Source organism: Callithrix jacchus, chromosome 6, assembly GCF_049354715.1.
Source record: "Callithrix jacchus isolate 240 chromosome 6, calJac240_pri, whole genome shotgun sequence".
Taxonomy (NCBI): domain Eukaryota; kingdom Metazoa; phylum Chordata; class Mammalia; order Primates; family Cebidae; genus Callithrix; species Callithrix jacchus.
In genome coordinates, this window is record NC_133507.1 from 89,908,445 (window position 1) to 89,922,788 (window position 14,344).

General features: G+C 31.6%; 1 protein-coding gene across 4 annotated transcripts in view; it reads left to right on the forward strand.

Annotated features, from left to right (window-relative positions):
* The window catches only part of LRP1B (LDL receptor related protein 1B), a 1,941,900-nt gene that overhangs the window by 1,672,905 nt on the left and 254,651 nt on the right, over window positions 1-14,344 (forward strand). For all 4 annotated transcript variants that reach the window (XR_013518953.1, XM_078327882.1, XM_078327883.1 and 1 more), the window contains exons 53-56: window positions 2,087-2,209; window positions 5,716-5,856; window positions 6,939-7,126; window positions 13,085-13,268. Coding sequence is in view for 3 of the 4 variants with exons in the window: in XM_078327882.1 (XP_078184008.1) it covers window positions 2,087-2,209; window positions 5,716-5,856; window positions 6,939-7,126; window positions 13,085-13,268 (636 nt within the window). In the remaining variant the exon portion in view is untranslated. The remainder of the gene's footprint in view (window positions 1-2,086; window positions 2,210-5,715; window positions 5,857-6,938; window positions 7,127-13,084; window positions 13,269-14,344) is intronic.

The following is a 14,344-nucleotide window of genomic DNA, read 5'->3' on the forward strand; positions in this document are numbered from 1 at the left end:
AACTTTGAGGCAGGCCTATTTGCACAGAAGTCATACTATTGTTGTAGAATAATTCACTTTGATCTTGAAACTGGTATGTGTGTCTGTAAAGGTCAATGGGGCCACTGAGGGCTACATAATAAAGGATTATGCATCAATTCAGGGATCCAGATGGTCCCAGTATGCTGTTGCTATTGTAGCAAGTTAACATTCTGGGAGGCATATTAACACTTTTGGACCACATGGGTACTATTAAGTAAATTCTGTTAAAATGCAGCAAATTGTACTCAAGTGATCTGAAAGTGTTAATGGCAAATAACTCACTGTTGCTCAGTGTTTTAAAGATTAATTCATATATTAGAATTGGTGTAATTCACCTGAGTTTTCCAAGCTGGTACACAGTTCAAAGTTAGAGGAGTTAGTAAAATCAGTTTTACTCTAATTACAACAGGCAATTGTTCATGCTACTTCTATGTGGCATCTATACAGTTTTTAAAAATATATTTGTTAAAAATAAATCATGTCTGATTACATTTAAAACACCCTTTTGTTTTACCTATTCTGTGTCAATAATTTTTGAGATACAGGCAGAAATTCATTGGTTCATGAAACCTGGGGCAGTCTGGGGAAAGGGAGCTATAGGCAATATGAAAGAATAATCATGATACCCATACCTTAAATATTAAAGTGATGTCTATAAAATATACTATGTCAGTCACAAATAAATGTTATGTAAAATATTCTACTAATATGTAAAATACCATGAGAATGATTTCAAGAAGAGTAATGATATTATCTGAGTCTTGAAGGACAAAGAAAGAGAAAGGTGCTTCATGGAGAGAAAAGTGCTTATTAAGACGTGGAATGGGGAAATGGAAGGCACCTAAGTTTTTCAAGTACCCATTATATGTCAATTATAGTGATTGTTGCTGTCATTTACATTATTGAATTCCCACAATATTGTAGTGAACTGTTTTGAGTAATCGGTCAAAAATAATTGTTATATAAATAGGAGTTTAAAGAGCACCTAGACATTTGTTGAATACTTAAAATGAGCCGAATCTGCTTCACATACATTATCTAGTCCTTGTAAGAAATTTATCAGGTACATTTTATTATCCCCATTAAACAGATAAAGAAACAGATACACTAAACTGCTTCCTTAAGGATACAAATATAAAAGCCACAGCCACTTTCTGCAAAGCCTTTCTCTTTCCAATATTATACAATACCATATAGCAGATTTTTTGCTATTTGCAATACCCCAAACCTTGAGTCCTACCTAGTATTTACCTTTTAAATAAAAGCAAAGACTATTGAAAACCTTTAAATGAGTCTTGCAAGCCTCCTATGATTCTATACATATGGTATTAATTTTTTCTTTCTCTGTACTAGTTATTTTCTTTTAAATTTTTGCTTAAATGTTATTGATCATTTGGCTCAACCATTTTTCCACTTGTTGGAATACTTGCGGATCAGTATTCATAAAGGATCAATATTGCATTTCGTCTGTGTGGGACTTATGGCGAGGCTGATGACACCAAAGATCTGACTTTTACCTAATTCAATACCCCACTCTAGAAGTCACCAAAAAGTTTCGTTTTATTTTTTTAAAGACAATAACATTCTAAATCTTCTTAGTTTTTTTTTCACTTCCTTTATGAATATTAGCATTGTTCTTTATAGGTCTATTTTTCACAAGGAAGCAACATTGTTATTACTTTACCAACATTACTGTAGGTATAAGTAGAGAAAAAAAGTCCATCATATTATTAGCTGAGATTAATTTTTCTAACATAGGAACATTTGAATTCATCCTTCAGCAAATTTAAAATTGCTACATGGCTTGAAATTTCAGGGTCACTCTGGAATAGTTGAATTCATGAATACTAAATCCTTGAATTATGTGCATTTATATTCAGATATTCTAATATATATGTATATGCAATTATTAGTTTATCAGATGTATTGAATATTATGCAAAGTTTTCTTTTTCTCAGTAACTATGAATTATTGAATATGAGTTTATATAGTCCCCAGGCTCCTGATATGGGAGAAGATAACATATGTGCTCATCTAACTTTATTTTTTGTGATGTCTTTCTTAGCTCCCAATAATACATGTGATGAAAATGCTTTCATGTGCCATAATAAAGTATGCATTCCCAAGCAATTTGTTTGCGACCGTGATGACGACTGTGGAGATGGCTCTGATGAGTCACCACAGTGTGGTAAGTACATCTAAAACTTCATGAAGGAGATTCCTAGGCGAAGAGTCTTTTAAAATTAGTATGTAAATAAATAACTAATGGAAACACACAAACACACAGATTTCTTAGTGTCACCAGGAGCCAGTGAATTCAGTAATACACAATCACAGCACATATAACTTCTTTAAGCTCTAGTATAATTACATATTTATCATGCCTGTTTGTAATATATTTGCATCAGTAATATTAGAAAATGTTTATAAAAATGTCTTTGGGCCAGTTGCAGTGGCTCACGCCAGTAATCACCCCACTTTGGGAAGCCAAGGCAGGTGGATCACCTGAAGTCATGGGTTTGAGACCAGCCGGACCAACACAGTCCATCTCTATTAAAAATACAAAAATTAGTCGGGCATGGTGGCGCATGTCTGTAATCCAGCTACTTGGGAGGCCTAGGCAGAATTGCTTGACTCCAGAAAGTGGAGGTTGCAGTGAACCAAGATCTCACCACTGCACTCCAGCCTGGGTGACAGAGTGAGGCTACATCTCAATCAATCAATCAATCAATCAATAAAATGTCTTTTGTTTGATGTAATTTGAAATACTTGAAATTTGAAGATAATATATGGCCGCTTGTTCAATGGTATAGCCAAGTCAAATATTTGAGTGAAAAAAAAAAGAATACAATTCAGAATTAGCAGAAAAACTGGATACTTAACATTTCTCTACCCTTTATCTTTTGGTACATTCAATGAATTGTTAAAATTAAATATTATTAACTTGAAATGATATTGCCCTTACATATATTTTTTCTACACATTATATGTAATATCAATACAACATAACTTTAATAATAAAAATCAGTATATTAAAAATGCTCAGTTGAAGTTGAAATCTTATGTGGACTTAGTGTTTTTATAAAATATCTGAATGCATAGACATGAATAAATATATGTAATGAAAAGCTGTGAACTTTATACCTGCTCACGGAAGGCAACAGATTTAGCACCTCCCTTTGTCCTCCCTGTCCAGTGTCTATAGCCTTAGCCTTTGATTTGAATCTCATTAAAATTAGTGGATATCCATTTTTATGATTATTGCAGCATTAAATCATACATTTGGTGTAATATTTTAAAGGCTACATTATAACACAAGATATATAAATCTGAAACAAAGTTATGATTGATTGAATATCTCTCCTCTGCTAGATATTATATTTGGTTGATACAGAGATGAAGGAGACAGAGAGGCCCCACTTGGAAAAAATCACAGCCCAATGGAAAAACTAGAAATTCAACATAACACAGTACTATAATAAGTCGAATAAGAACAAGAATCACAATGAGATCAAAGCTGAGAAGAATCATTCTTGAGAGAGACACTAAAGATAGAGGCTGAGAATATTAGTAATAGGAAATCCTATATAATGCTAGAGAGCATGGTGTGGTGGTTAATAGCATGAACTCTAGAGCCGGAGAGCCTGGGTTCAAGTCCTGGATCTTTCATTTACTAGCTTTATGACCTCGAAAAGGTCACTTCACGACCCTGGACCTCATTTTTGCATCTGTAAAATATGTTTAATAACGAGGCTTAAATATTAGGACTGTTCAGAGAATTAAATGAATTTATATTTGTAAAGTTCTTAGAGCAGTTTCAGGAACAGTAGATGGTCGAGTAATAGAACTTAGTCTTCTGTGAGGTAAGTGGAAGTTTAAAAAGTTGAAGTTAGATATGAAAAAGGCTGACATACAGTGTTAGAGAATCTGTATTTAATTATTTTGTCTCTCAGAGGCCAGTGAACATTTTGAAACAAGAGAATGAAATGTTAGAGTCACAATTTTGTTTTAGAACCATATTTTTTCAGCAGAGTGGGAGAAATACTGCCATGGAGCAAAGGTGCCAAAGAGGGAAATAAAATAGGAGGTTATTGTGATAGTTCTGATGATTAATGACATGGTTTTGAACCAGGTTGAAAATGGTAGAATGGAAGGTACAGAATGGGTCAGACTTCATTTACAGTAGGAAATAGAGGATAAAAGGGAATTTCTAGCTTGGATGACTTGGTGCTGCTATTAACAAGTGTTAGAATGCAAGAGGTTAAGAGTCAATTTTGTTGATAAGATGTGAGATGTAATAAAGACTTTATTGTGGACCTTTGGAATATAAGGTTTTAATCAGACAATTACATAAAGCTATATAGTGAGTGTGTATGACTTAATTCTAGATCAGAATTACAATGAGGACAAGTAATAACTATTTTCTGCCCATCAGCCTAAAGGTGACATGAAAATAAAGACTGAAGATTGAAGTTAGGGCTGCACTGGCAACATTTTAGGGTGGAACAGGAGAGGACTTCATACAGAAGAAAAAGAAGGGAAGAGCAAGATCAAAGTTGGAAAGACGCCCAGGAAAGTAGACTGTGAATATTAAGTCAGGAAACTCTTTCTAAGGTAGTGTGGTCAGATGCATCAAATGCTACAAAAAGGTGAAGTAAATAGGAGGTCGAGATCCAGAGCTTGTTACTTGGCACTTGCTGTTTGCTATCTCTAAGAGGAATTCCAGAAGATAGAGGTCACAGAAATGAAATGTTGATTCATCACAGATGAACTAGAGGCAAGTAAGTGGAAGCAAGATTGGGCAATGAAAGGATGAGAAATGTACAGATAAGAGGTACATAGATAGATTTTTATTGTTATTGGACTGGGTAAGACTTCAATGTATTTATTAAATGAGAAGAAGCTAGTGAAGGTGGAGAGAGAGGGGAGAAATACTAGGGAAACTGGGGCTATTTTAGACCTCTCTAGTTTAACAATTCTAATATAATAAGATTTTAAATTAAATATTAATTATTGAGTATATTTCTGTTGGAATTGTGTTTATTTGTTAAGCCATAAAAAAATCTTACCCCCCTCTTAAAACAGAACATTTACCAAGATTTATCAGAAAGTTCTACTAGGGATAACTATTTTAATTGTTGATAAACTTACATTCATTATAAAATATAATGAATATTGAAAATCAAATAAGTTGTACTTACAAATAGGCATAAATATGAACTTTAACAAATGATTTTTTCTATAATTTGAATAAAGTTTTTAGTGACTCGGAGAATCAATATACGAGATAGTTATAATAGTTTTTATGTGTATTGCTCTAAAATTGACTTTTAGATTTTTCTAATTTTAACAATTCAATTTCTTTACACTTTGAATGCTGCTTTCTAAACATAAACATGATATCAGAGCTTCTGAGAATTATCATTATAGCTCAGAATCAGTTTATGCATATGTTCTGGTATTATGGCTAACCAAAGAATGTCTGTTCCCAACTTGAGTTTTTGGACCATAGTCCTACTTCCAAACCACAAACAGCTCTTGCATCTATGACCACTGTTACAGAAATAAATGAGAAACATCTCTCATAGGAGATATGGATAATCCACATTAATCAGGTGAAGTGTACATCGAGAAGATGACATTGTGTTAGTATTTATTATGTAAATTAGTCAAATGTTTTTTCTCTGTCTCTAGGATACCGACAGTGTGGTACAGAAGAATTTAGATGTGCTGATGGGCGTTGTCTTCTAAATACTCAATGGCAGTGCGATGGAGACTTCGACTGCCCTGACCATTCTGATGAAGCACCTTTAAACCCAAAGTGTAAAAGTGCAGGTACAGAAGTATATACAATACCATGTTTATTCTAAAGTGTTTTCAATGGGAAAATTGTGATTTTTCTGTCTAGTATAGTATTCAATGAAAGAAAATGCAAATTACTAAGCATGTGATATTTCTAGTGGCACCATGTAGGAAACTAGTGGGAAGCTAGTTTTAGAAATTTAAGTCTGTGCCAAAAATATTAAAATTTGAGGCAATGGTCCTGCTGAATTCACCACCTGTCTTCCCCACTGCTAAAAATTTATTATTTCTTAATACATTATTTTATATGAGAATAATTTCATTTAGTTAACCTATTTGAAAATTCAAATGCAAAAAAGTTAAAATTTACTGAGAAGTGGTCTGTATTATTCATAATTAGGCAAAATGAAATAAATTGCATATCATTAGAGGGTACATATATAAATATATTAAAAACTTGTTCTATTTATCACTTCTCTATTCCAAATACAAAATATATAATCATATAGAATACAGTCAATAACTTTTTTTCTCATGGTCTTTACATGATAACAGGTTTTCTTTTAGCATGTATGATGATGAGTATTGTTTAAGTCATCCAGCTATTTTCCATAGCTGTATTTGGAAACAACTATTATTCACCACTGATGTCCATTTTATACCCTGACTTCAGAATGTCAATGTTATATTTCCAGAAACAAAAGAACTTAGGAATATCTACCTATTCTAAATTCTTAAATTTTAGTGACATAATTTCTCAGAGACCTGTGGCTTGAGGGAAAAGTCAAACTATCAGTATGCTTTTGAAGTCATTCTTCACAATATAGAGGAGGAAGAAATAGTTCATTAATTTTGCTATGGATGTTTATTTTGATAATTAATTCTCATGATCAAGCTAGATTTGCAATGTGTTGAACATGAAAGTACAGCTTGCCCTTGGTTCTCTGCACTTTATGTATAAAATATTATACTGAATATGTAAAACATTTTATATAGACATACATTTAGTATAATTTTTGACAGATAAGTTTATCATATTTGTGAATGCTTTCAACAATTGTAGTATAAAACAATGGCATGCCCTTTATGTTCCATTTGTTTTGTTTTTTTTCCAGAACAGTCATGCAACAGTTCATTTTTTATGTGCAAAAATGGCAGGTGCATTCCCAGTGGAGGTCTTTGCAACAATAAGGATGACTGTGGCGATGGTTCAGATGAGAGAAACTGTCATATAAATGAATGTTTGAGTAAGAAAGTCAGTGGCTGTTCTCAAGACTGTCAGGACCTTCCAATCAGTTATAAGGTAGGTACTCATCAAAAGTAGCAAATCATATGATACATTAAAATTTGAGATCAAGAAAACTATTTAATTCAATATAGAAGAAAAACTTAAAAGCCATCATAATATTAAAACTAATTAAATGGAGAGTGTCAATATAAGGATGCCATAATAGGTAGTGTGATATAAAAGTTGTGAGAATATAATTAAAAAGACAAAAATAAAATTAAAGAATTTTTCAACATATTAAGAACATAAAGGAAATGAGTAAGCCAGGGAAGACAGTGGTCAAGGACAACACTATGGTAATACCTTATAAATATGTATTTAACTCTTAAGTTTCCATTTCTTCCCTCATTCTCTCTTCAGTACATCTTTGAAGTAGAATGGGTTTATTTATTTACTACAGCACTGGAGAATACAATATTCTCCATATAAACAAGAATTTAAAAACCTAAAACATGAATTATTCGTACTTAGTATTAATGAACTAAAAATAAATCATGTGTAATATCCTAATTGCTTTTTGTAAATACCATTTTCCTGAGGAGGGTGATGTGCTCACAGAATTGATGGACAGAAATAGCTTCTAAGACCATCTCTGTTACAGTATATGGAATAGTGGACACAAACTAACAAGGTTGAAATGTAAAGTTGTGTATTAGGTTAAAATCAATTTTGTAAGTATGGTAAAACCCCATTAAGAGCAATTCCTTTGAAAATCAGTGTTTTTAATGCGGCAACAATTCTGTATGAATCTTCAATAGGACATAACTACTATAAACAACAGAGGCAGTCTAATGAAAATCAAGACCATTACAGCGGTTAGATTTTGTTCTACTGTGCTCTTCCTGGGAGGACTGTGCACATGTAAGGACATGACATTTTATCAAGAGAAACCATGATGAATTGGACTGTATCCAAATTTGTATCTTCGGAAACATTAGGCTGGATATATGGTCTCCAGTCTTGTTCTGAAGACTGGAGCACGTCGTCAGAAGTTCTGCATAGATCAAAGATAATTTGCTAACTGTATTCACATACTTTACATGAAGTACCATCATAGGGACTCTACTTAATCTGAGTTGTTTAAAAGGTTGGAATTAAGAATTGGAAAGCAGATTCTGTTCAATACAAAGAAGAAGTTTCTAACACTAGAACTCTTTATACTGGAATGAACCACCTCACACATCACCAATGAAAGTGTTTTTGCAGTTGCTAAAAGACTTTCTGTAAAGGATGGTAGAGAATTTGTGTATGGCAAAAATGTTGGGCCATTGTTCCTGCCAGCCCTAGCATGCTACAACAAGCCAATTCCGTCTAACAGTAAATTCAACTAAACAACTAATTTTCAGTTTTTAAGTTCTGCATTTCTAGTATTATTGACTTAGCTACATTGGTTAGTATTTTACTGTATGTCGACATAACATAAAAACCACAATAATCAAATCCTCCCTGCAAAAATTAGAGATAAAAGACTGAAACTTCACAAAAGTTATATATATTTTAAAAAAGGTTTTTAGACCCAATATTATATTAAGAAAAACTGGTTAAACTTATAAACTTAGAAGAAGAATTTATTCACAAACAATATATTACAAGCAGAAAGAAACAAAGCAAATGAGCCAGTACATCTTTTAATGAGATGAGCATGCATCAAATAATTAATTTTGGCAGTAACTATTTTAAAAACCAATGAAGCAGAAAAGAAATGTTATTGGTGACTGTGTACTATTAACATAGAAATGTTTCCTGAATACATCAGGGAATGTGTTTTAGAATTATCATAGGTAACTAATTAAAATTTTAAGTCATGGCATTATAAATAATTATTTGGTTCTATCATATATATAGTTATATTCCACATAATGACGGGTCAACATGCGCTGCTTATAGAGTGGTGGTCCTATAGAATTATAATACCTTCTTGTTACTGTACCTTTTCTAAACATATGGTGAGATATATTTAGAAACAAATACCATTGTGTTACAATTGCCTACTGCATTCAGTATAAATAACATGCTGTACAGGTTTGTAACCTAAGAACAACAGGATCTACCATATAACTTAGGTGCTTGATGGCCTATATCATTTAGGTTTGTGTAAATACGCTCTGTGATGTTCACACAATTACAAATCACCTAACAGAGCAATTCTCAGAACGTATTCCTGTCATTAATGGGTGCATGGCTCTGTGTGTGTGTGTGTGTGTGTGTGTGTGTGTGTGGATACGTGTTCTATGTGATACATTTCAAAGCAGATTTATTTGTGTTTATTACAGGTGTATTTAATGTCTGTGATAAACTTGTTGGTAAATTCTGTGTGTGTGTGTGTGTGTGTGTGTGTGTGCGTGGATATGTGTTCTATGTGATACATTTCAAAGCAGATTTATTTGTGTTTATTCCATGTGTATTTAATGTCTGTGATAAACTTGTTGGTAAATTTCAAAATGTATAGAATATAAATTGTATACCTTGTGACATAACATCAAAATTAAGGTTTGATGTTATTTTAATTGCCTTCATATAAAAGTATTAGCACATAGCTATACCATATTTGGAAAGTGCTTTTGGTAGAAGACAATATCATCCAGAAAAACATGTTAAGTCATACTTTAAGTATCTTGAAAGATTCCTCACACATAAATAGTTATTTATTAATACTTTATAAATGCCCGTGTTTTTATTTTGTCTTCTCGAGAAGCCATAGAATGAAGTGATAATTCTGGTTAAAATAGACAAAAGTGTTTGATCCTTCACAAGGTGTGTGCATATGTTATCAGACAGAATTGCTATGATATTTTTAAATATATACACGTGTCAAAGCTAGTAAATAATATAAAACACCAATTGATAGAAATATGGCTTGTGCAAAAATTCAAGATGAGACCAGAATCATAAATAAAAAATTTAAGCAAAGGTTGAAACAAAATATTTTATGTATTATGTTTATGTTTATGTATGTGTATGTATATACACACATATATTTTGCATACAAATATTGGTTATATATATGTCAATTTGTTGATAGGAAACTGAATAAAAAGCTTTATGCACAACAAGTTGCTTCTACTACACTGGGAAAATATGTGAGCCGATAGATTTCTCTTTCCAGATAATGGGAAAAATATTCAGCAACCTACTTCTCCTTGTAATATAAGCAGAATGTGACAAGAAATCATCCTCCAAATTCTGCAATAAAATGAAAATTGCTTACAAAAGCAAAATTTAGAACTTACGGACTGTGGACAATTTGCATGTTTGCAGTAAAAGAAATACAATGTATCTAACTATTCAAAAGGGAGTAATAATATTTAACTTAAGCAAAAATCTTATTTTGATAGAAAGGATAATTTACCATGTAAAAATAAATGTACTTCTGGGAGAAAAAAAGTTATGATGTATACAGTAGAAAGAAAATGATTAATATTTGTCATGTCACTTGAAAAGCTGCAAAGAAATTTTCCTGAGAGAAATAGGAAAGAATTAGTTATTATTTTGTTAGCTATATTTTCTTATAAAAATTAATGTAACTCAGGAAAATTCTAAATAATTTGAAATGGTGAGAAATTTAAGATGAGGCTGAATACATGTAAGTCTCAGTTTCATAAAAGCTGTCTTTTTAAGTAAAAAAGAACATTCTAATCGTATTTTCTATAAAATATATTTGAAAATACAAACTATTATTATTTTCTTTCATTCAATTTGTGAAATCTAATCTGGTAGAATTTCCTACAGATGTCTTTTTATTATTTGAGAGAAAAAATGTTTCTATTAAAATAAGGTTAACAGATTGAGAAATAAATTATCTTTTTATAAATGTTCTTTCAAACAAAATGAAAAAATTCTAAAAATTTACTGTAAACCTTAAATATTGTTTATACAATTTTATATTAAAGTAACATTAATCAATTTTACCTTCATAAAATTAATTTTTAATTGTGTGTTTTTATCCAAGCCATCTGTTTGGTATAGTACTTGTAGAAGCCTGACACAAGGCATTCAAAATGATTTTCAGAAACACCATTAAAATGGTGAGGCACTTTGTTTCATTAGATAATGCTATTTTAGAGGAATTCTATACATTCTATAAAATTTTCTTTCATTTGTCCTATAGTGACTCTTGATTCAACACTGCTCTGTGTATACTAATCGAACCTCTGGCTTCCTGACTACACGATCACTTGACTTAATTTTTAAACCTGTTAATTACTAGCCTGTCAAATTTCTTATTTTCCTTTTTAAAAAATATTTATTTAAACAAATTTGAGTAAAAATATATAACATAAAATTCACCATTTTTACCATTTTTTTATATGTATAGTTAATGGTATTAAGTATGCCATTTTCTCTTAACTGCACCAATTCCTCCTGGCAGGATGGGTCTTCTCAAGAAAAGTAATATGCCAGTCAGTGGGATATAATGAATGAATTTGGAAAATCAAGTTGTGGCTTTTGCCTTCATTTTAACCCACTGGCTTGCTAAGTGGGTTCTAGAGATTTTAAAAGTCCATTATAATTTCTGGTCATTATTAGATAAATGTTGGTGTTAATTGTTACAGGTGAAAGTGCTAAGAGCTTAAAAAGTTTTATTTCTTGTAAACAGAATTGGGCAAATACTTATTTATCCTTTAATTACTTTCAGATGAAATTGATGTTACTTTGTTGCTTTTTCCCCCGTATTGAAAACCTTTCTTGTACTTAAAAAATAATTATACTCATAAATTGTTTGCTGATTATTTATTAATATGGACATATATCACTCTAATATCTTTATTAATAAGTTCAATACTCTGCTATCAGTTTTATCCTAGAATAAATGATCAATTTTATATAGATTTTGAAATATTTACTATGGAGAACTCTTGAATACTAGTTACTTTTAACAACTCTGAAATCCTTCTTAACTCACCATCCTACTAAATACTTACAATTTCCTTTTTTTGAAGACCACCAATCAGTCTTAATAAAGATTAGTATTGCCATAATCATCTAACCAAGAATAGGTTCCTTTTCTGTAATAATAATTCTCATGTGCTACTTGGCAGGGACTGATAAAAGAACTAAATGACAATGACCAATCAAAGTACCTCATCCTTTATAAGAAGGCAAAAAAAAGTACATGTAGCATAATGTTTGTACCCTAAGAGTTGACATACCAGTTAGTTAATATGTGTCATTAGAAGGACAACTAGAACATGATAGAGATGCTGAGGGAGAGATTTGATGATACAAACTAATTTAGGTATTGAGATAAAAAATGACTGCATTAATATTACTGTTTCTTCAGACACCCACATATCTAGGTATGGAATCAAACACAGTCAATAAATGTTAATTGAGAATTACTATGCATTAAAATTTTCAGTGTGTCCAAGATCTTCTGCTGGCTTTATCTAAACAACTTCATCTTCATGCTATTGGATTTCTCATCAACTAACTAAGGATAATATTAGATTGGTACAAAAGCAGTTATAATTTTTGCCATTAAAGGTAATTTCAAAAGCTACAATTATTTTTGTACCAACCTCATAATGTCTACATTATAGATTTCTATACTGCTCAAATGAAATAACGTATGTGACAATGATAGAAATTTTCAAAACTCTGAGTAAGGATTAATTCTTATAATTGCTAAAATCTAAAAAGACAATGTAATGCAGCAGAAAAATAATAAAAGAAGTAGAAAGTTTCACTCTGTTTTTTGCTTTGCTAATCTCTAAACACATGACATAAGAAATGTCAATTAACTTTTGCAATCTTGCCAACTTTCAAAGATCAAATGAAGATATTTGGGAGAATGCTTTCTAACTAAATTTACATAATATACATAATTCCCATCAAAAATCAAATGCTGGGAGACAGAAAGACTTGCCTTTATCTATTTTCAAGTGCTTTTCTTGCTTAATACTAAAGAGATACCCAGTAGGAAAAGACAGTGACAATTATATGAATTGATTATGCTCGTTTTTCTTTTCCCAGTGCAAATGCTGGCCTGGATTTCAACTGAAGGATGATGGCAAAACATGTGTAGACATTGATGAATGCTCTTCAGGCTTTCCCTGTAGCCAGCAATGCATCAATACATATGGGACTTACAAGTGCCTCTGTACAGATGGGTATGAAATACAACCTGATAACCCAAATGGCTGCAAATCACTCTCAGGTATCGAATTGAACTTGCCCACTAATCCAACCTCAGTTGTACACATGGATCCTGATTTTTATAGCCATTCTTATTGAATTCACTCCTCCTTTATGTTTCTGAAAAATCAAAATTCTTCTCTGTTTTCCTTGATATGGGAAACTGTCACTCTGATTTTGTATGCTGTTTGTAATAACATTGATTTATGGCCTTGTGAATTACTGAGTGTTTTCTAGATTTTGAGATACAAAGCAATAATATGATGATGACCGTGAAATGGGCAAAAAATGGTGACTAAGGGCATCTCCATTCCCCTTGTTTTTAAGTACAGTGAATCAAATATTATTGCCAGTTTCTTATGCAGATGTTCATAAGTAGCAACATTTAACACATTAGCTGTTTTCTCGACTACTTTAATAAAATAGCTATCAGGATGTTAATTTTAAAATATGTTTTTTAACTAGCTAAAACTTTACACATTATGGAGAAAAAAGGAAAAACTCCTTTCAGTTTTTCATTCAGCTGTCAGTTATTCATATCCTTCCCTGAATCACTTTGAGGACTATTGGGAGCCCATTGTTTAATCTACCAAACTACTTGCTTTGGTCCATCTTAATGCTTGCTACATAATGCATTTAGTGACCTAGGACAAAATGAAGATATTAAATCTTAAAATGGACAATGTTTTCATTACTTTAGAAATTAATCAAGGATTGTGTAGAGGAGAGGAATACTAATGATTAAAATATGGGTCTTGTTACATTGTGTATCCACACCATAGTTGTTTCTCATCAGCAATTATACTTAGAAACTAATAAAAATTTTAAATATAAAAATGTATTCTTAAAGCATAAATCTTGCACTTAAGACAAATTTTAAAAATGAAATATGTTTAAGTTGTAAAGAATAGAATTACCTAAGCAGTAAAGTAGAACATGACTGATTAAGTGTGTATTTATAGTGGAGAAATATATTGACAGAGTGGCAAGGCACCTTTAACTTGAGAGCCAATTCTGTGTTGAAAAGTATTCTGAGTCTCAATCTGGCCTCAAAAAGAAGCTGGAAATGACTAATTTGGGATACCATCAAGGATGATA